The 24,781-nt window shown below is 42.3% G+C and overlaps 1 protein-coding gene across 1 annotated transcript in view; it reads right to left on the bottom strand.

Moving 5' to 3' along the window:
* UNC5A (unc-5 netrin receptor A) overlaps nucleotides 1–24,781 on the bottom strand; it is a 319,041-nt gene that overhangs the window by 145,976 nt on the left and 148,284 nt on the right. Inside the window, exon 2 of the mRNA XM_075274664.1 lies at nucleotides 2,726–2,977. Coding sequence (XP_075130765.1) covers nucleotides 2,726–2,977 — 252 coding nt within the window. The remainder of the gene's footprint in view (nucleotides 1–2,725; nucleotides 2,978–24,781) is intronic.

Below are 24,781 nucleotides of genomic sequence, written 5' to 3'. Positions count from 1 at the left end.
ATAAAGCCATCGTGAATGGTGGTCCATATGCTATCTATATCTATATCTATATCTATATATATATATATACACACACATATATATATATATATATATATATATATATATATATATATAAAAAAAACCTGTCCCTGTAATCCTGCCCATGATGATAATGTGGATGCTGCTGCCAAAAATGCCCTGGAGAATCGGAAGTGCCAGCTCGGCTTAGCAGCCTGGATTATTTATTTATTTTTTTAAATATAGATATTAATATGGAACATGAAAAAAACACATAAAATTCATTAAAAAATAACATAACATAAAAGTTAGATTTAAAAAAAAAATTGGTAATTCTCTGAAGAGACATTTCATTCAAGTGAAGCCTATATATGACACTAATGTGAATTAAAAGCTTGGTTCTTAAAGTTAGTAGGATTGCTGTTTACCTGAATAATCACATTGTAAAACCTGATTTATGTGACATATCACTTTTTTTTATTTAATAATTTATTAGTCTCTTCACCATTTATAAATAAATGCTCAGAGCACAAGATGTCTTTGGTTATCACAAGATCTCATGTTCTGACTAAGCAGACAATGTCTGCCGTATAATACTGTACAGTTACAATTGGACCCTGTTGTAATAATGAATCTAGTATTAGCCTTTTATTAATTTACTTACAACAGTACCATAAAATAATAAGATACTAAAAGGACAGTATTGTAGGAATGAGACTATATTTGAGAAACTGTCCCCATTTTTTATTAGGTATAACCCCCGCTTATCACATTATGTATTCTGAGGATTTTAGAACCTGGACATGCAAATAATCCATATTGTAGTATTACACTTTTTGACAACATTTAGAATTCCTTTTCATATCTTTATTAGTGTCATAAGGGAGGAATATATTAAGGAAACCACCAGTGACTTGTGAAATTTTCCTTTGTATTTATTAATTTGCTGACCTTCCAGTCCTTTAATGGGTCATAGAAGTAACAAGAATCTGCAAAATCTGTACCAGGTCCCCTAACTATAATGTATCTTTTATGGTACTGTTTTCTTCATATTGGGAAGAGATACCTTATGGACCCCATAAGGCTCCGAGGCCCAGGTGTGACTTCACCCTCTGCACCACCCCAAGTTATGCTCCTGAACAAACAATATCATAATGGCGTCTTTATCTCTCCTACACTACTTTATGGATCTGTCTAAAACTTAATATTGGTGGCCTATTCATAACTCTCTTACTGATCAGCTGATTTCTGCACAATGTATGAAGCTTGAAGCAGACATCTCTGTATACTCTATATACTGTATAATATATATCATTGAAATGAATGGGAGCTGACCTACAATAGCTCAGTAGCCTGAATACACAGTTTACAGAGCTGTCTACTTCTGGCTCCATACAATGTGCAGATATCAGGTGATCATGGATGATCAGGGTATTGGAGCCCCACTCATCTCAAATTGATGACCTATCCTAGAGACTGATCATCAAGATGAAGTCATCGACATTCCCTTTAAGGTGTCTACAAACTATCAACAGATGTCAGCTGACATTTATTCCTCCCAGCTCCCACTACACACACCTTGGTTCACTGGATGGTGCATGTTGTTTCTTTTTAGACAGTGGACTGAGGCACTGCTGGGCATCTCCATGTGACAGCTTATCAGGGAGAACAAAACCATTAAAATAGAGGTGGGGTCCTTTCATTTATGGCATCATTGGATTCCAGCTCCATCATCTGTAGATGATGTGGTAATGTGTAAGGCTTGGTTCTCATCTGCACTCTGTATTCCGTTCGGGGAGCCCGCTTGGGGGGACCCCCCCAATAGAAACCTATATGCATAGTAAAGCGGTTTCCTGGGAAATCATTTGGACCACATAAACAATAATGGAGTCCATGTGGTTTCCGTTTGGTTCCTGCATGAAACATGCAGAGAGAAAACTGCTGCTTGCTTGTTTTGTGTGGAAACCGAGCGGAAACCACATGGACCCCATTATAGTCTATGGGGTCCACATGTTTTCCCAGGTAACCACTTTTTTAGGCGTATAGGTTTCCATTCAGGGGTCTCTAAGCGGACTCCCCAAACGGAATACTGAACTCAGATGTGAACCGGACCTAAGAGCCCATGTGAAATCTGTATCATATACTTCAGCCACAGAGCATCATATCAGCAAAATTACATAACTGTAATGGTATTTCCACAGATCAAAAACACTCTTCAATAGAGATGAGCGAGTACTGTTCGGATCAGCCGATCCGAACAGCACGCACGCATTGAAATGAATGGACGTAGCCGGCACGCGGGGGGGTTAAGCGGCCGGCCGGCGTCAAAGCGGAAGTACCAGGTGCTTCCATTCATTTCAATGCGTGCTGTTCGGATCGGCTGATCCGAACAGTACTCGCTCATCTCTACTCTTCAAGTATTGCTAGCACTCTTGACATGATTCCTTCCAGTGCAAGCATAGTTTTCTGGCTATATCAAGTTATGGATGCTGGACTGGTGAAAAGTGCTCGACTTTGTTATCAGTTGCTTTTCGGTTAGGCATAAACACATGGCAACTGCTGAATGAACCCAGTCTTAGCTATTGTGAATGGAGGGTTGATGCGTTGATGATATATATATATATATATATATATATATATATATATATATATATATATCATCACCATATTATGATGGATAGTATTAAACCAGCAAAGTATCAGTATTATTATGTTTCTGCATTACCCGTACTGCGGTCCGTACTGTGCTGAATCACATGGTCGCTCTGGTGGACCCATTCTCCATTGCACTTGAAGTAGATTTGTGTGGCTGGGGTTGCTTTGCAGTTCAGGGTCACCGGCTTGTTCTTGACAATGAAAACATCATCGGGTTCTATGAGAAAGTGCGGTAGCAATTCTCCTCCTTGTCCTCCCAGACTTGCTGAACCAGGCACTGGCATGGGAAAAGGATTCGCTGGCCCCGAGCTCTGCTGGCATCCTGAAATCAGAGAACATGAGGAGGCTATTGAGTGTATTGCTCGCCTGCTGCCTGCACATTGTATGCATTAGCACTGCTCCACATCTCTTCGTATCTTTCTCAATCACCTACAAGCCTCAAGCTATTTTACACTGCTATATTCATCTTGCTATTGATTTTCATGTTTTAAGCAATGACAAATGTTGCATTAAAAGATGCAATAAAAGGATTGGACATTAAATTAAACAATATCCGCGTTACACATTCACAGACCACTGGCTTAAAAATGGTTTATCTGTTAACTATTTCCTTCCCATAAGCTGACCAAAAGTACCATACAGTAAATGTATTACATATCCACAATTTAAAGGGCACCCATATGAATAATATACATTACCGCAGGGACTTAAAGCTAAACCGCCCAGTCAACTTATTTCATGCAATAGTAAAAAGTGATCCACACGGAATCCTGAATTAGTATAGGGTCATAGAATGTAATTGTAATAAAATAGTCAGAGCATGGCGCCATCTCTATTCTAAGAGTCCATTCACATGGAGGAAAATGGTGAGAAATTTAGTGTGGAATTTCAGCGCTGAAAAAATGCCTCCCATTGACTTCAAAGAGAGGCTTTTTTTCAGCGCTGAATCTGACGCAGATTCCACACCAAATACAGCACCATTTTCCTCCCTTGTACTGAATATGGAAAACCCTTCTCCATATAGCAAGTTAAGGTCATCATAGTATCCCTGACATTGTGGTTATGGGCATAGATAAACAAACATATATTGTAACAGTTTTCCATTCCATTTTTGATCTGTGGTTTGGTTTATTATTATTATTATTATTATTATTATTATTATTATTATTACAAATGCATTTATAAAATCTGGTTTTGTTGCAAATTTCATACATTGGTTACTACATAGGTGGTCAGTGCTATACATAGCTGCGCCTAGGATTGGATTTCCTTTCACTGTTTTGTGTGCAGCCACATCTAGCAATAATGAGTTCATGTGCTTGACCTGAAGAAATTGCTTTCCATTGATATGAATCGCTGCCTATTGTCATTAATGTCACATGGATACAGAAACCGTCATCATAAGAATCGATGACCTCCGAATGCCAGACTTAAATCGACAATATAAAGGATCAAAAAATACAAAACAGTTACTACAAACACGCGTGTAAAGAAGGCTTCAGAAACACAAATGGAACATAGACATATAGACTTCTCACAGTGAATGTGATGCTGATGTTACAATGATGAAACCCGTCCTGACATGACCGTCTGACTATACAACTAAATTCTAAATTGTTATAATATATTGATTTCCTAATTGGAGAAACCTCATTATATATTGTTATAAGTAATCTGACTGATATCTGGTGGACTTGGGTATAGATGTTATATCAGGTCTCATAAGCAGCCAGCTGTACCTGCATTCCTTCATTTCTGCATAGCACTAAGGCCAAGGACCCACGTAGTGAAAACGCCACGATTTTGCCACAGTAGAAACGCTGCATTAAAAACCGTAGCATTTTACATTTACTGCAAAGTGGATGGGATTCTGGCTAATTGGCAACTGTTGCGTTTGTGCAAATCACAGCATGTGAATTATACCTACGGAAACGTTGGCAATTTCTGTATAGGTATAATGTAAGCAGAAAGTCCACAGAGGAAAACCGTGGACTTTCTGTGAAAAATACTGTGGGAAAAATCGTGATGTGCTTCCTCTGCAGCACTTTTTGGCTCTGGCTTGCTACATGGGGCCTTGGCCTAAAGGGATTTTACAGAAATGCACATCAACGAATTGGTCATAAATGTGTGATTGATGGATTCTATAAATGGGGCTAGAAATTGTGGAACACAGCCCAACTTACATTGCCGGAAAATATGAGGTCTTGCTCCGATGCTCGGATCCCCACCCCTTAGTTGACGGCAGCAGAAATTCAGCAAAAAGAAGAAAACGGAGATCCTGCAGTCCAGGAGTGTCTCACAAAATTAGTAAAACTTAACTTTTATTGTATCCAAGGTCAAACATATATACAGAACACTATAGGTTGAAAGGAAACATGACAATGGCTTACGCGTTTCGGAAACCACTTTCCTTGCTCAATAAAAGTTAAGCTTTATTAATTTTTTGAGACACTCCTGGATCTCCGTTTTTTCTTTTTGCTGTATAAATGGGGCTAGACTACAGAACATATAGCAGTGTGCCTGGAATAACATGAAAAACATATCAACACCCCAGTAATCATGGTCGCACCTTTATTCTGCCGATATGCGGGGGTAGACCCATCTATCACAAATCACCATATTACACATGGGTAGGGTTGAGCGATCGGGAAAGATCAGATCCCGATCGGCGATTGAGCAAATTTCACGATCGGGATCAGCTGGAAAATGATCGAAAATCGGATTTTAAAAACGATCTTGAAATCTCAAGATCAGCTCAACCCTACACATGGGTCATCCTGTAAAACCTCTTTAAGCTATAGCTATAGAGTTTTACAATGACATCCAGAAATATTTCTATGTGGCATAAGGAAATATATTATTCACTATGTGCAATCTTATTTTTTTTCTTGTATTTGATTCTAATATCTAAGTAAAGCAATAACATGATAATGATCTTCAGGTTTTCTCCTGGATCTTCTAACTTTCCCTACGCACAGACTCTTTTATCTGAAAGTGTACTCACATTTCATTTTGAAACATACACATTTTGCTCTGTAATGTCTAACATGATTTATTCTTTCATTTCTGTGCTATAATCTTCCAGACGTCACTGCTTGTCACTTCACACTTTCACTGCTTTCTCAAATAGATGTTCTTGTATCATTAAATCATCTGGTTCACAGGTATAAATGGGATGATTTTACTTTTCTAGGTGCAAAGTTGATGTAGTAATGCTGTTAAAGAGTCGTTTTCACTATTAGGGCTCATTCACACTTCCGTTATTAATGGACAGAACAAGGTTCTATTGATATTAAATGAGTGTGGGTTTTTTCCAAGGACTGTTGGTCTTGGAAAAAAATAAAATAAAATGGAACATGTTGAATTTTTGCCACTCCCATGAAAATAACAAAATTTTTCCTTCTTTCATGGATGCACTCCATTAAAAAGTATGATGATTTCATTACAAATTCTTGATCCATTTTCACTGACATTTAGACTAAGAAGTGAGAAACAGCTAAAAAATGCTACAGGAAAAACCATGGTAGAAACGCGTTGTGGTTTTTCCACAGCACTTTTCACAGAAAGTCAGCAGAGTTGACGCTATGTGGGACCCGGCTTAACATGGATCAACAATAGACAGGGCACATTCAGAAAATCAAAAGTTGTCTATGGAAAAATGATAGTATGAATAACCCCTTAAAAGTAATATCATATTGATAGGATTCTGATCACATGATCAATAGGGGATGTTCACACTTTGGAATTTGCAGCTGATTTTGAGGTGGCGTTAAGCAAAAAAAACAAACAAAACATAATATACTATTAGAGATGAGCGAACAGTAAAATGTTGAGATTCGATATTCGTTTCGAGTAGCTCCTCAATATTCGACTACTCGAATCAAATATCGAACCCTATTATAGTCTATGGGGGGAAAATGCCCGTTTCAGGGGTAGGCAAAGTTCGATCAAATTATACTTACCAAGTCCACGAGTGAGGGTCGGGCTGGATCCTCCGAGAAGTCTTCTCCGTGCAGCGTCCCCGCGGCGTCTTCCGGCTCTTCATTCACTCTGCCAGGCATTGGGCCTGGGCAGAGCTGACTGCGCATGCCCGCACTACAAGCGGACATGCGCAGTCGGCTCTGCCCAGGCCCGATGCCTAGCAAAGTGAATTCAGAGCCAGAAGACGCCGCGGGGAAGCTGCACGGAGAAGACTTCTAAAGGTAGGAGAAGAACCAGCGTTGATTGGCCGACTGTATAGCATTCGGCCAATCAGTGCTGGTTCTGCATCAAACTTTTCCATTCGAATAGCGAGTGGTACTCGATCGAGTATGAGTATTTTGAATACCGTAGTATTCGATCGAATACCTACTCGATCGAATACTACTTGCTCATCTCTATATACCATAATTTAGTGTCCATTTGAAAAATGAGCAGAGATAAATACATTTTTTTCAACATCTCAATGTAAACAGATGGCCTTCTATTTGCATCTGTTTTGGCCTGTTTTTGCACCTGTTAAACTTATCTGTTAAACAGATGTAAAAAAAACCATGATCTGAATGGAGACTTACAAATGGATATAAGATGGAGAAGAATCCAAGGCAGAAGAACATCTCAAATTCTTCTCTAAATTGTGTCTTCTTCTCCATCAGCCTTTTCCCTAAATCTCCATCCACATGTATTGTACACTAAACTGATGTGGATTTTTGTGAAATGTGCACTACAACTCCTACATCATCTAAATGTGGCCTTAAAAGGGTGTCACTAACTGAATTCACTGGGTCTTGAACCCATGACTTCCTGGCTATGTTCTGCGGCCTTAACCATTGCACTGTTTGGAAACCTGTTTTGCTCTGTGCTTTACCTTGTCTGGTCTCTTCTGTTGGAGTAATTGGTTTATTAAGATCACCTGTTCTGTGGCCAATCACAGTTTAGCCCGTCCTATATAAACTCACAGCTTACTCCATCCTGTGCCTGATTATTCTGGCTGTCTGCTCTGTGTTGCCCTGAACCTCACCACTACCTTGCTCCTCCTGTGTACCGAACTTTGCTAACGCCTGACTACGGTTGATCTGCTCCTCCTGTGTACCGATCTCTGCAAACGTCTGACCACGACTTCTTCTACTTCTGAGGTACTTATCCTTCATTTATTAATATTTAAGTACTGTACCATTTGCCCCATTTGGACTCCAAATCTGATAACTAGCATCGTTACAAAGGGGTTGTGCCAAGATAACAACTTATCCACTATCCACAGGATTGATGATACATTGTAGAAAGTGGGATCTGACAGCTGGGACCCCAAGATCATGGACACCTCTCGGAATGGAGCAGTGGCTGTATCCTTCCATCCTTGTCTATGGAATTCCACAACAGAAACTGAATGGATGGTGGTAAAAGAGATGCAAACAAGTCCCCCAGCCGGCAGTTACAGGAGATCCCTGTTTTCATGATTGACGGACCGCCAGCGGTTGGACCCCGCAACGATCTATAACTTATTTCCTTATCCGTCTGTGATTTAGGTCTATATTCTGAAATTGACACAACGCATTTCATGATCTTTCCAGATTTGCTTTACCGAATGTTTCCATTTTGTATTTTGGAACATCGTCCAAATTGAATTCCTAGCACAGACTGAACAGAAAGTGAACCTATACTTGTATGTTTAGGAATTAGATATAAATCCATTTCTTCATATACTTCTCACATTGGAATCTCTCACTTTATGAGCAGGAGAAATTCGATAACAGAGCAGAGAAGCCTCAGGGAAATCACATTTGTAAACGACATCCTCCATTCTGCTGACGGATTCTCAGATCATAAAAGTCCCCGCAGATGCTCTACTATCGGACTGCTCCCTATCATAAAAGAATCAGAGAGATAAAAGAAACATGTTAGAGAATTGCTGCAAATGCAATTCCCTAATATGAAAGTTAAAGTTCACAAAAAGTGAGCTGACACTGTAAAATTTGGCGCTGTGAACCTGAGTCGCTCATTAGGTACTCCGCCTATGGGGTAAGGCACTCCTTAGACTATCACTTAGACAAGTGGGATTAATGCCGATATAACAGAACCCACAATTATCTGGAATACATCCCCGTCATGTAGCTATTTCCAAATAATACACATCAGAAGACAAAATCGGACAGGACATATAATCCCATTATATTCAATCTTTTACCTCTTTTCTATTTTTACTTCTGCAGACCTTCAACCAACATCATTACAATTATTTTATGATTTGTTAAAACATATGCTCGGGAAGCTTTATCAATTTTACAACCATTCAGTGTTTTCTCTGCTTTCAGCAATACAAGCGCCATTAATTCACAGAAGCTAAAATCTGGTTACATTAGTGAAAGAATTCAGCTGTCCTTTAGAATTGGAATACAAAGCCCAATAATGACAAGAAGGCAGAACCCAATGAATGAGCGGAATAAAGGGAAGGCTGGTTTTCTCTCCCAAGATGGAGAAGTGTGTATTAATAGCTCTGGTAAATGGAACCTGATAAAAGAGACTCAGGGAGGCATTTTTACTCATATTTGCATCTACGGCTTACAAAATGTCAAAAGATTCGATTTGTCAGCTGACATTTTAGCTCCGGTATAAACAGGCTTATTCCAACTACTTTTATTGGGCTTGCACAGAGTTAATAGAATGTGTTCTACTGGAAGTAAGTTAAGACCAAGGGCCATTGCTGTTTTTGATACCAATTTTTTCCCCTTAACTGAGAATATAGTCAGATGGAATGGGAAATATTAGGGAAGCACTTACACTTCTTCCTGCAATATCCACTACATCTCGACTGAATGAAAAGAGACGTGCGTGTCCAGCCACCGGTAGTGAGTAGTAGTCACTAACAACATTTATATAGCAGTTCTACATGATGTTGTCCCAATTAATAGTGCCGTATCAAAGTGCTTAGGTGCACACCACACTGCTTGACCATGAGTGTCAATTCTAGTGCAACCTCATAATGTTTCCATCGGTGCCAGTCACAATGCCAACATAGTCATCGGTCAGAGCCTTCATAAGTATCAGTCCCAATGACTACACCTATACACAACACAACACTTAGAGATCCTTTCATGTCTATTTTGGAAAGTAAACCAGCCACAGGACCTTATGGACAAGTCACTTAGTGTTCCAAATAGCTTCCTCCTTGCAGACGACCGTATGAATGATCAGTGTGCTATCTGGGTTTTCCTGGATAGCACACTGACCCATTCATTTCTATGGGCCCGTACACATGACCGTGAATGACTTTGTCACATATGTGGGCCGGCAGTCCAGGCCGCAAAATAGGGAACCGATCCTGTTCCTGTCCTGCTGATGCCTTACTTCCGCAGATCCTATTCAATGAATAGGATGACATTCATGTGTTTCTCATATGCTGCCCATGCCAACATCCAGTTAGCACATGGTCTTAATCCTGTGCCCAGCATTGGGGTACATGCTTTTTGGAAGTACCTCTGTATAAAGATATGTGTTTTGTTAAATTAATTGTATTTAAAACAATATTGGACTTTCCAATTTGAGACTGAGGCCCCCTGGGATGTCCAGCAGCAATAAAGCACTGCGGGAAAAAACGCAGCGGCAACGCATCACAGTTCTTCCCGCAGTGCTTTAAGCAGAAAGTTCTCAGAATTTTCCTCCGCGGATTTTTTGCTACAATTATATCTATGGGGAAGTCGCCAGTGTTTCCGTAGATATAATTGACATGCTGCGATTTCCAAAACTGCACCACTTTTGGGAATCGCAGTGTGTCTATACCGTGGTTTTTACCGCTAAGTGGGCATGTGATTTGCTAGAATCCCATCCATTTTGCCTGTACTGTATAACGCCACAATTTTTCATGCGGCGTTTCCACCGTGGGCAAATCTGGTTGTTTCCAGCCTGTTGGGACCCGGCCTTAAGAGATTTTTTTCACAAGGAAGATGTATCTTTTTCTTTTCTAACACGTGGTATAAGTCACATTATACTGCACAAACCTACATTCTGTGCTTCAACTTTCATAGTGTTTTTCTAAGCGTTATTTTCTATTATTTCTTCCAATGTAGACACTTTGACAAAATGAAAAATATTAATACTAATGGCTATTATAATTAATTGCTATATTAATAAGCCCACTGCCGATTTTATTGAATAGGCAACATCCAGTGGTAACAACTATGATACAATCAGGGTGTGCAAGAAGGTGAATATAGAAAGTGACAGAAATGGATTCCTACTGAATATTTATAGCACAGGAGCATTGAAATAAATATATACATTGGGTGAATAATTTGGACTATCATTACGAGCGTATAACCCTCTGCCTCTCCGCTCTCATTTCATGCTCTGAGTGAAAAGGTCATTCTTAGAGCAATCCTTCTGGGTAGCCCAGCACAATCTTCTAATTGAGGACACCTCACTGTGTTTTCCTTTACAGTTAAGAATTTACATGGAGGGATCTGTCAATTTTGCTTGCCACCCTTTGCGATAAGCTTACTAGATCACTATTGGTTTCTGCATCTAATAGAGATAACTAGCTAAGAGCTATTCCGAATCGTATAGGAGCTCAGTTGGAGCTCTGCCACATCTTTGGCAATTTTCTTACCTTCATGGTGACCAATGTTTCAAAGAAAAAGAATCATTATGCATTATTTAAGCCATATTTTTATTACAAACATACTTTTTACGTTTTTTTTATTTTTATGTTCACTATGTATATGAAAAACCCTAAAAAATTATATTAAAGGGAACCTGACACATTTGGTAATGCAGTGCAATCTGCCGGTAGCATGTAGTAGAAACAGATTGATATATACCTTTGTAATAAAAACAATGAGTATACCGTATATACTCGAGTATAAGCCGACCTGAATATAAGCCGAGGCCCCTAATTTTACCACAAAAAAACAGGGAAAACTTATATATATTTTATTTATTTTTTTAATTTTTTTTTGCTGACTCGAGTATAAGCCGAGGGGGGCTTTTTCAGCACAAAAACTGTGCTGAAAAATTTGGCCTATACTCGAGTATATATAGTAAATTGTCATTTATTCCTTATAATCTCTGCACATTCCATGTTTAGCAGTCCAATGGATGGTTCTATTTTGTGATTGACATCTTTCCCAGTATGCAACCAGAGATTGTAGCTTATCTCTGAAGTAGGATTGACCAGTGGACTTCTCAAGCTAAGATCACATGTGTGTCAAAATCTACGATGTTAACTCCATCTTAGTATCCTCAATTCAGGACTTTTTCCTCCACCAGTTTCAATTTTGAAATGACACACAGAATTGGACCCCATTATAGTCAATGTGGTTCATTGGACACTGTGTAACCAATATTTTAACGGCCTGCTCCTCCATTGTTTTGGTTCTATGACGGACCAGAACAATGGAGAGGTGTCTCCAGTATGAACTTAGTATAAGGTAAAAGTGCAGTATGACCATTGGAACCCTCACCAATCTCAAGGTTAGAACCTCTTAAGGTAAATGGAGTGACAAACATGTATACTGCTTTCCATTCATTTTACTGGGATTGCTTAGACAACAAGAACGTGGCGAGTAGTGCCATAGATTAATGAAGCACAATGGAACAGTTGTATCTATTGCTCCTTGCATAAGAATAACAGGTTACCTTCAATTGTTATGTCAGTCCAGGTAGCTGCAATGGGGCTAAGGGATAGCAGTAGGGAATCTCGCCCTGCACTACTCCCACTAGCTATCCCGGTCCCTGCCTCACGGGTGTGGGTCGGCTGTACTCAGGCTAAGCCTGACCCCGACAGCTCCTCTCTCACTGATTCCGTAGGCCTAGAGGGAAGTGGGAGAAGGAATGCCCTATAAGACCTCTAGGGACTGGAGACTAAAGGGGGTCACCCCTAACGAACAAGTGAAGCTGCTACTGACAGGGACTGACAAGGGTGTGCGCTGACTAACAACACAAGCAGCACACAGGAAAAATGTGGGAAAGGATTCCCCCAAACCAATATGGGAAGGAACCATACACTAGGAAACAAACACAGGGAAACTGAGTAGAAATCAAAGGATAAGGCAATTCACTCACACAGTCAATTATACACAGAGGGAGGATTGGTGAACACAGAAGGGAAAACACACAAACCAACTCGTTCACCCAAACCTCCCGAAAATCAACCACGGAACTTCCTCTATCCCAGAACACCACCTACTCCTCCTGCTAAGGCCTAGCTCTGTAAAAGCGACACTCAGCACAGAACCATGGGAGGCATGGGTTTAAATACAGAGTAGAGACCACTCCTCCCAGGTGCAAATGGGAGGACAGACTAATCAACCAGGAGATAAAGCTGCCTACCAGCAGTGCGCGCATGCAAGTCAGAAGGTGTGCACCAATACTCACGACAGGACAACCCCGCAGTGCCAGGATGCCACCCCAGACACTGCGCAGCCAAAAACTCCCCAGGTAAGAAAAATAGAAATTAAAGAATCTAAATACTCCTAACAGGATCCTCCCCTCAAGGAGAAGACTCCGGATTCTCTAGGAGCATCCTTCTTCGGGAACTCCTTGTGGAATTTCTCCACGAGTCTGGGAGCTGACACATCCGACTCCAGGACCCAAGAATTATCCTCAGGACCGTATCCCTTCCATGCCACCAGATACCATAGCTTCCCCCGAACATATTTGCTATCCAGAACTCGGGATATCTCATACTCCCCGGACTCAGAAACTGGTGGAACCTTAACTGGAGACGTTCCCTTCTTGGCCTTCTTTAACAAGGAGACATGGAAGACCCGGTTTATCTTCCACCTTTTAGGTAGTTGCAGCTGCGCCGCCACTTCATTTACCATCTTGATGATCTTAAAAGGACCCACAAATCTGGGACCCAGCTTCTTGCTAGGAACCTTCAACCTGATATTCTTGGTGGACAACCAAACCATCTCACCAGGGAAGAACTGCAACTCTCCTCTCTTCCGATCCGCCTGGACCTTAGCCTGGTGCGACGCCCGCACCAGATTCTCTCGGATACGGGACCATACCCCTTGCAGCTTTTTCAAAATTGTTCGGTCTGTGCAAGAGCCAAGGCGTCGCATACCCGTCCCCACGGTCTTCTACATCCATTGGAACCTCCTAAGGCACCTTGGACTCATCTGTCTATGGAAATCAACCACGGAACTTCCTCTATCCCAGAACACCACCTACTCCTCCTGCTAAGGCCTAGCTCTGTAAAAGCGACACTCAGCACAGAACCATGGGAGGCATGGGTTTAAATACAGAGTAGAGACCACTCCTCCCAGGTGCAAATGGGAGGACAGACTAATCAACCAGGAGATAAAGCTGCCTACCAGCAGTGCGCGCATGCAAGTCAGAAGGTGTGCACCAATACTCACGACAGGACAACCCCGCAGCGCCAGGATGCCACCCCAGACACTGCGCAGCCAAAAACTCCCCAGGTAAGAAAAATAGAAATTAAAGAATCTAAATACTCCTAACATCAATCACTCAAAGAGGACCTATCTCCAGTTCTAAAACACCCAATGAAATACATCTGAAAGCTACTATAACCCCGAGCATTTTAGTGTTTTCTTTCCCTATATTTACTTTCCATTTCTGGAGATGGGTAGGATTTTACCATGTGATGGAGAAATTGACATCTGCCTTATGTTTTTTGTTTTTCAAATTCCTCCAAATCAACTCAATATGTTGATAGGTTGGACTGGATGGACTCATATCTTTAGCCAGCCAGTGGCTAATCTGCAGTGGAAATGCTGTCATTTGAAAAACAAATACATTTTTGCAAATCGCAACATGTCAATTACAACCTATGGAAACGCTGGTGGTTTCCATATAGAGGTAGAAAGTCTGAAGAGGAAAACTCAGCTGACTTTCTGTGAAAAGTAAAGTGGGCCACCATGGTTTTTGTCACAGAGAACTCTTGATAGTGATGGTTATGGGTGCTAAGGAGTTGAATCAACCTTACTGTGGTTAGGGTAATCTGTGGGTCTCCTTGGTTTATGGGCCATATGGAAGCTGCAATCTCAATACTAATGTCAGTGCTTATGGACCCACTAAGGATCCAGGGCCCTAGGGTGACTGCGCCCTCTGCAGCCCTCAAGTTACGCCCCTGATTAGCAGCAACACAATAGGAGTGTAAAAAGATCTGGCTCCATACACTCTGGCAACCTCACTGTTAAACAACCTCTTGTGGCCAGGGTTACATAACGACTTTGGCCATGACTGCCTTTACGCAACCCAACATTGCAATGTGACTCTATTTACTAGCATGAGTGAAAGAGTTGCACGACAACCTGTTAGGAGCACATTGGTGGTTACAGGCTAAGTCACTGTGTAGCCCTAGCCTTCATAACCTGCCACTTTTTAGCACTGCGTCCTCTGCACCCCCTCAAGTTACGCCCCTGCTAGTGGCCATGAGTATAGAGATTTCTCTATGAGAAAACAATACTGTTGCTAAATAAAGTATACTGCAATTTTGAAAAGATTTTATTAAAGTGGTAAAGAAAAATAATTGGAATATATTGGAAATAAGAAGAAAATTCCTCGCTTTCCTGTTTGTATATGAAGCACATATGTATCCATTAAATGTATCTCTCTATATACACATACATATATAAAGATTTATTTTTAATTATTTTCTTTGATAAAACTACATTACTGCTCATTTATTACCTCTTCGGATATCTTTGTTACGCTCTAAACAACCTCTGTACTTTTAGAACTGCAGAAAAAAAATGAATCCATCAGAAAAAAAAGAATATATAAAATCCCTTTTACAATAGCATTCTTAAAAATGTGATAAGCATAATGCACTTTAATGTATCACAGAGAGGCTTACAAATCAGTATGAGCCGTGCTGAAGCGATCTGGCAGGCATGAGTCACACCACAATGGAAACAGGTAGGAGATGAACACAACGCATTGCTGGATGAGAAAAAACACAAATGTCACTCACACGCACACAAAAAAACTACGTTAGTCGAGCTTTTTGTGTGTTTTTTTTTTAGTTTTCTGTTGTAGGTTTCTTACATTTAATCTTGAACAAATTTGATTCTAAAGAGACTAAAATTTCTTTTTAGGATTAATTAATATGTATGAAAACATATACAAAGATCTGTGGGAGTATCAATGTTTACTGTCTATGCGCAGCCATATTAGACATGGCAGTAATATAATTCAGCATTATTTCATAAGATAAAGAGGAAGCTGAGACGACCAGATGGAGGCAGATAAGGTAACTAGAGGAAATGGAGGCAGATAGACAGCGACTGAGAAGATGTGATGACAAAAGGGAGAGATTCGTGGAAATCATACTAGCAAAAGGTACACTCGTATAGCGGAAAAAGTAGCAATATAGGTTCTATTGTACACACAAATATATGGTAGAGTTAAAAAGCGGTATCTAGAAAAGAGGCAATATTACATATTCCCATCGTGTGTGTTTGGATACTGGAATCTGCAATATCTACTGTTTATGTATGTGGTATGTATAGGAATAGAGATGCGCGAACACTGTTCGATCGAATAGATATTCGATCGAATATCAGGCCGTTCAAGGTATTTGATTCCAATCGAATGCCACGAGGCAAACGCACTAAAACTCATATCCCCTCCCACCTTCCCTGCCCCTTTTTTTGCACCAATAACTGCGCAGGGGAGGTGAGACAGGAACTATGACAACGGAGGCATCGAAAAAAATTGGAAAAATTGGCTGATTAAATCAGGTGACCTCCAATTTATACGAATGTTGGATTTAACATTCGGTTAAATTGAAACTGCGAACTATGTGACTGTGAGACAGGGATAGATGTACTGGCAGGGTTAGCTAGGGATTACCTTTATTTAGGTGGGAATGTTACTACTCACCCAGTTCTTTGGGGCTCTATCTGGTCGGGATCCCTTTCAGTTTGCGATATGCACGAGCTGACTTTTTCCCATAGGAATGCATTGACCAGCGTTGATTGGCCGAATGCCATACAGAGTACAGCATTCAGCCAATCAATGCTGGTTCTGCCGGAGGCTCGTCTGTGAGGAGGCGGAGTCTAAGATCGGACCAGAATGAAGACTGCTGTGGACCGATCTTAGACTCCGCCTCCTCCAGCAGAACCAGCGTTGATTGGCCAAACGCTGTACTCTGTATGGCATTCGGCCAATCAATGCTGGTCAATGCATTCCCATGCCGAGATGTAGCAGTGCTGGCCGTGCGCTCAGCTCGCCTACACTGGAGATGCAGCTGAGCTGAGTGCATGGCCAGCACTGCTGCACCGGAGAACCGCTGCTACACCGAAGAACCACTGAACCCTGCTGCACACTCAGCTCTGCTGCATCAGAGATGCGCTGAACCCTGCTGCACACTCAGCTCTGCTGCTCAGCAGTGCTGACTGTGCAGCAGGGTTCACATCTCCGGTGTAGCAGTGCTGGCCGTGCGCTCAGCTCGGCAGCATCTTCAGTGTAGCTGAGCTGAGTGCACGGCCAGCACTGCTACATCTCAGCATAGGAATGCATTGACCAGCGTTGATTGGCTGAATGCCATACAGAGTACAGCATTCGGCCAATCAACGCTGGTTCTGCCGGAGGAGGTGGAGTCTAAAATCGATCCACATCAGTCTCCATTCTGGTCCGATCTTAGACTCCGCCTCCTTAGAGATGAGCCTCCGGCAGAACTAGCGTTGATTGGCCGAATGCTGTACTCTTTATGGCATTTGGCCAATCAACGCTGGTCAATGCATTCCTATGGGAAAAAGTCAGCTCCCGCATATCGCAAGCTCACAGGGATCCCGACATAGTACAGTGACTTGGGCATGTTAGATGCCCCCAGGCATGCTTCCCCTGCTGTCCCAGTTGCATTCCAGGGTGTTGGCATCATTTCCTGGGGTGTCATAGTGGACTTGGTGACTCTCTTGAGTCGAAGAGTGGGATCCCCTGAAACAAGCATTTTTTCCCCATAGACTATAATGGGGTTCGATATTCGTTCGAATAGTCGAATATTGAGAGGCTATTTGAAACAAATATCGAATATCGAATATTTTACTGTTCGCATTCCTGTTCCTGTTCGCATTCCTGTATATGAATATTATTTATGTGTACAGTATAGAACTAAGCTATGTTCACATCTGTGTTGTCATATCCATTCTTCTTGTCTATCACAGGACCAGAAAAATGGAAACATGGACAGTAATGGATCCTGAGGGACCTAATTGACTATAATGGGGTCCGTTGGGTGTCATTTTTTTTATCTCTGAAAGTTGCAGGACTTTTTTTGTGCTGTGATTTTGACAGATTGCTTATGGCTTACTGATAAAGATTCAGAACGGAACCTCCAATGCAGATGTGAACATAACCTTAATGTGTACAATATAGGGCAACTATGGCACCATTTATTTTTACATAATAGTAAAGGAGTTCAACTAATATTTACAGCGTAAAAGTGTAAAAGTACTCCTTCCAATTACAAGATTGCAGATATTTCAAGTGAATTAGGATGTATGATTTAACTAAGTCCAAATGTTTCAGCTCATCCTTAACTATCTACTCGAGAAGGTATCCATAGATGGTATAGTTATACCTGTACGCCACATTACCTATTGATAGAACTGCAATTTTCTATTCCATTTCAATTCACTCTGCGACCTTCCACAATTTCTTGCATTGCAATACTCTCCTGTAGTATCATTTGGACATTCACTTACACAGTTTATATCAAGTGTCAGCTAGTAAAGCATACCACCATTTAAGGCACACTGTTCAGATAACTTTCAAATGGATAAATCTCACATTGCCAAGTACTAGGTGTGATGAAAGAGAACCCCACTTGTATATATCCTTACTCAATATTCTTACTGAATTATATTGCTCATGCATGTATCATCATTATATTACAAAGAGTGCACAAAAGTCATGGGAAGGTACCGGATGCGCCGTTAATAGCTGGTCACCCCTCCGCAAGCCCTGATAACTGCATCAAGACGATGAGGCATGGACTCCACAAGGTGTTGGAAGAGTTCTGGAGGGATAGTCCTGTGTAGTTGGCGCTGGATCCATGGTGCGAACAATAGTATCCACAGCATCCCATAAATGCTCTATGGGATTGAGGTCGGGCGAGGGGGTAGGCCAATCGAAAGTCATGAGGTCACTGCTTTGTTCATTTAGCCAGTCCTGTGCCACCAATGAGCAATGACATGTTGCGTTGTCCTGTTAGTACACAGCATCCCCATCAGGGAACTCTAACACCAAAAAGTTGCACGTATTGATCACCGGTCATTGATCCCTTCACCTGGACAATGGGGCCCAATTGCAAACATGTGAACACAGCCCAGACCATGATGGAACCACATCCCGCCTGGACACACCCCTGTTGGTTGCGGGATCCATGGCTTCATGGGGCATACACCACACTCTCACATGCCCATCGGTTCTGTACAACTGGAACCATGATTCATCAGACCATGCCACATACCGGCACTGTTCCATGGTCCAATGACGATGGCCATGGGCCCATGCCAGTCTTTGTGCTTTATGTTGCAGCATCAGCAAAAGAACATGGGTCAGGCATTGAATGTTGAAGCCTAAGCGGAGCAGTTCTCGGTATATAGTCCTGCTGGAAATGGGGTCCTGGCACCCCACATTCAAATCGTCAACGATTTGACCCACATTAGACCGTCGAGAGCCCCGTACAACTCTGTGAAAGTGACGTGATGTCCATTCATTGAACACTCGTGGTCGACCGAAGCTCCGGTGTACGTGGCTGCCAATGTTGTTTCTGTGAAATTGCAGGTCCACCTGAGACACTGTTGACATTGGAAACCCAAATATCCTGGTAATCTCCAAAATGATATGCCACATGCGTCTTTCACTGATTATCATCCCACATTCAAGGTCACTTAACTCACAATGTGCCATATTCATGAAACATCTGTCTGCATCAGACTGTTGAGATACCCTGGCCACACTAGCGCTATAGGCTGCATCGCATCACACTGTCATATCCGACACAACCGGCACTGGGGCACGCCTTCACGTTACTTTTGGCCACTCATTGTATATAGGTAAGTGTGTATGTCTGGAATTGGTCAGGAGTGAGAGTTATGCCATCCTGTGACTGCAGGACCAGAACAGTTTTCGAGCAGGTCTTCCAGCACACTCCTTGAACAAATACAGGATAGGCCAGTTTTATTGCTTTACTCCCTAACAGAAATCAGTCAGGCATAAGAGAGTGGGGGTGTTGTGACCAGACAGCAACCTCGGACATCTGTAGATACTAAACTTTGCCACTTTGCCAGTGCACTAAACAGGGAGAGACACCTACTGCCCGGAAACCCAGATGTGCATTACGGCACGCAGCCTTACTGTGTTTCCGGGCAGTAGGAAACTGCGCTTGTTACACCATAAACATGTGTAAGCTTTACTATATCCTATTTGGATGTTTACATGCTGATATTGGGTACCCTTATTTGAGCATAGCTGTACTCCATGTTTTGCGTTGTTGAAACTGTTCATGCACTTATGCTTCCTATTACTTATATCCTTGAGGTACAACACTTTGGACTATATCGACTCTGTACTAATGCACTATATTTTATTAGAATCATAGTCCATCTTTTATGGTGTTTCATAACATAGACAGGGATTTATTAAATCTTGGCTCTCTACTGACTGGTGGTTACTGTGCATGTAATTCCCTTTTGTGTATGTCCCTTTATTTATATCACTAATGATGTTGATATACTAAATAAAACTATTTTTTGGTACATTTCTACTACAGTCTAGTTTCTACTCTAGTGTCATACTTACCTTTTGTTTGTTTGCTATGGTTCCTCATATGGTAAGGACACAAACGCTGTTAGGGCTTGCCCAACTGATTAGGATTAGAGATGAGCGAACAGTGTTCTATCGAACTCATGTTCGATCGGATATTAGGCTGTTCGGCATGTTCGAATCGAATCGAACACCGCGTGGAAAAGTGCGCCATTACTCGATTCCCCTCCCACCTTCCCTGGCGCCTTTTTTGCTCCAATAACAGCGCAGGGTAGGTGGGACAGGAACTACGACACCGGTGACGTTGAAAAAAGTAGGCAAAACCCATTGGCTGCCGAAAACATGTGACCTCTAATTTAAAAGAACAGCGACGCCCAGGTTCGCGTCATTCTGAGCTTGCAATTCACCGGGGACGGAGGTTTCCGTCCAGTTAGCTAGGGGTTAGATTCTGGGTAGGCAGGGACAGGCTAGGATAGGAAGGAGAAGACAACCAACAGCTCTTATAAGAGCTAAATTCCAGGGAGAAGCTTGTCAGTGTAACGTGGCACTGACGGGCTCAATCGCCGCAACCCAGCTTTCCGCGGATCCTGAATGGAATACACTGACAGTGTATTCCCGTATACCCGATATATACCCCCGATACCCGTTCCAATGGTGTGCCCCCCCACCTTCACCTCAGAAATACCCTGCAAGTCCCCTAGCAATAGAATTGGGGCTATATACACCCACTATTTTTGCTACTGCCATATAGTGCCATTGTCTCACTGGGAATTCAAAGAATATATTGGGCTTACATATAACTTCAATTCCAGGGAGAAGCTTGTCAGTGTAACGTGGCACTGACGGGCTCAATCACCGCAACCCAGCTTTCCCAGAATCCTGAATGGAACACACTGACAGTGTATTCCCGTATACCCCATATATACACCCCAAATCCCCGTTCCAACGGTGTGCCCCCCCACCTTCACCTCAGAAATACCCTGCAAGTCCCCTAGCAATAGAATTGGGGCTATATACACCCACTATTTTTGCTACTGGTATATAGTGCCATTGTCTGACTGGGAATTCAAAGAATATATTGGGGTTACGTGCACCCACAATTTTTGCTACTGGTATATAGTGCCATTGTCTCACTGGGAATTCAAAGAATATATTGGGGTTACGTGCACCCACAATTTTTGCTACTGGTATATAGTGCCATTGTCTGACTGGGAATTCAAAGAATATATTGGGGTTACAAATACCCTCATTTCTTGCTACTGCCATATAGTGCCAGTTTCTGACTGGTAATTCAAAGAATATATTGGGGTTACAAATACCCTCATTTCTTGCTACTGGTATATAGTGCCATTGTCTGACTGGGAATTCAAAGAATATATTGGGGTTATAAATACCCTCATTTCTTGCTACTGGTATATAGTGCCATTGTCTGACTGGGAATTCAAAGAATATATTGGGGTTACAAATACCCTCATTTCTTGCTACTGCCATATAGTGCCAGTTTCTGACTGGTAATTCAAAGAATATATTGGGGTTATAAATACCCTCATTTCTTGCTACTGGTATATAGTGCCATTGTCTGACTGGGAATTCAAAGAATATATTGGGGTTATAAATACCCTCATTTCTTGCTACTGGTATATAGTGCCATTGTCTGACTGGGAATTCAAAGAATATATTGGGGTTATAAATACCCTCATTTCTTGCTACTGGTATATAGTGCCATTGTCTGACTGGGAATTCAAAGAATATATTGGGGTTACAAATACCCTCATTTCTTGCTACTGCCATATAGTGCCAGTTTCTGACTGGTAATTCAAAGAATATATTGGGGTTACGTGCACCCACAATTTTTGCTACTGGTATATAGTGCCATTGTCTGACTGGGAATTCAAAGAATATATTGGGGTTACAAATACCCTCATTTCTTGCTACTGCCATATAGTGCCAGTTTCTGACTGGTAATTCAAAGAATATATTGGGGTTATAAATACCCTCATTTCTTGCTACTGGTATATAGTGCCATTGTCTGACTGGGAATTCAAAGAATATATTGGGGTTATAAATACCCTCATTTCTTGCTACTGGTATATAGTGCCATTGTCTGACTGGGAATTCAAAGAATATATTGGGGTTACAAATACCCTCATTTCTTGCTACTGGTATATAGTGCCATTGTCTGACTGGGAATTCAAAGAATATATTGGGGTTACAAATACCCTCATTTCTTGCTACTGCCATATAGTGCCAGTTTCTGATTGGTAATTCAAAGAATATATTGGGGTTACGTGCACCCACAATTTTTGCTACTGGTATATAGTGCCATTGTCTGACTGGGAATTCAAAGAATATATTGGGGTTACAAATACCCTCATTTCTTGCTACTGGTATATAGTGCCATTGTCTGACTGGGAATTCAAAGAATATATTGGGGTTACAAATACCCTCATTTCTTGCTACTGGTATATAGTGCCATTGTCTGACTGGGAATTCAAAGAATATATTGGGGTTACGTGCACCCACAATTTTTGCTACTGGTATATAGTGCCATTGTCTGACTGGGAATTCAAAGAATATATTGGGGTTACAAATACCCTCATTTCTTGCTACTGCCATATAGTGCCAGTTTCTGACTGGTAATTCAAAGAATATATTGGGGTTATAAATACCCTCATTTCTTGCTACTGGTATATAGTGCCATTGTCTGACTGGGAATTCAAAGAATATATTGGGGTTATAAATACCCTCATTTCTTGCTACTGGTATATAGTGCCATTGTCTGACTGGGAATTCAAAGAATATATTGGGGTTACAAATACCCTCATTTCTTGCTACTGCCATATAGTGCCAGTTTCTGACTGGTAATTCAAAGAATATATTGGGGTTACGTGCACCCACAATTTTTGCTACTGGTATATAGTGCCAATTTCTAACTGGGAATTCAAAATGCGCAAGGCTCCCGGAAAGGGACGTGGACGAGGCCGTGGGCGAGGTCGGGGGAATGGTTCTGGGGAGCAAGGTAGCAGTGAAGCCACAGGGCGTCCCGTGCCTACTCCTGTGGGGCAGCAAGCATTGCGCCACTCCACAGTGCCAGGGTTGCTTGCCACATTAACTGAACTGCAGGGTACAAACCTTAGTAGGCCCGAGAACCAGGAACAGGTCTTGCAATGGCTGTCAGAGAACGCTTACAGCACATTGTCCAGCAGCCAGTCAGACTCTGCCTCCTCTCCTCCTATTACCCAACAGTCTTGTCCTCCTTCCTCCCAAAATTCCCAAGCTTCACAGAACAATAACCCCAACTGTCCCTGCTCCCCAGAGCTGTTCTCCGCTCCTTTCATTGTCCCTCAACCTGCCTCTCCACGTCACGATTCCACGAACCTAACAGAGGAGCATCTGTGTCCAGATGCTCAAACACTAGAGTCTCCTCCATCTCCGTTCGATTTGGTGGTGGATGACCAGCAACCCACCCTCATCGACGATGATGTGACGCAGTTGCCGTCAGGGCATCCAGTTGACCGGCGCATTGTGCGGGAGGAGGAGATGAGACAGGAGTTGGAAGAGGAAGTGGTGGATGATGAGGACACTGACCCGACCTGGACAGGGGGGATGTCAAGCGGGGAAAGTAGTGTGGATGTTGAGGCAGGTGCAGCACCAAAAAGGGTAGCTAGAGGCAGAGGCAGAGGTCAGCAGCTTAGGTGAAGCCAGGCCACACCCGGAATCTCCCAAGATGTTCCAGTTCGTACCCAGCCCCGAAAAACTCCCACCTCGAGGGCACGTTTCTCGAAGGTGTGGAGTTTTTTCAAGGAATGCGCCGAGGACAGATATAGTGTTGTCTGCCCCTAATTGATTAGGGGCTCTGAGAAGAGCAACCTGTCCACCACTTCAATGCGCCGTCATTTGGAATCCAAGCACTGGAATCAGTGGCAGGCAGCAACGGCAGGACAAAGGCCGCCTGCTGTTCACGCCACTGCCACTGCCTCTGCCACTGCCTCTGCCTCTGCCACTGCCACTGCTGACTGTGCTGGCGATGCACTCCAGAGGACGAGCCAGGACACCACTTCATCTGCCTCTGCCACTTTGTTGACTTCTCCCTCATCCTCCCCTGTTCCTGTCTTATCTCCTTCTCCTGCACCATCAAAGGCACCATCAGGCGCTTCTTTACAACAACCCACCATCTCTCAGACATTGGAGCGGCGGCAGAAATACACTGCTAACCACCCACACGCGCAAGCCTTGAACGCCAACATCGCTAAACTGCTGGCCCAGGAGATGTTGGTGTTCCGGCTTGTTGAAACTCCCGCCTTCCTGGACCTGATGGCAACTGCGGCACCTCGCTATGCCGTCCCTAGCCGTCACTACTTCTCCCAGTGTGCCGTCCCCACCTTGCACCAGCACGTGTCACTCAACATCA

This window comes from Leptodactylus fuscus, chromosome 5, assembly GCF_031893055.1.
Source record: "Leptodactylus fuscus isolate aLepFus1 chromosome 5, aLepFus1.hap2, whole genome shotgun sequence".
Taxonomy (NCBI): Eukaryota; Metazoa; Chordata; class Amphibia; order Anura; family Leptodactylidae; genus Leptodactylus; species Leptodactylus fuscus.
Note: the sequence above shows the minus strand (reverse complement) of the source record. Positions and strands in the feature narration are given on the sequence as shown.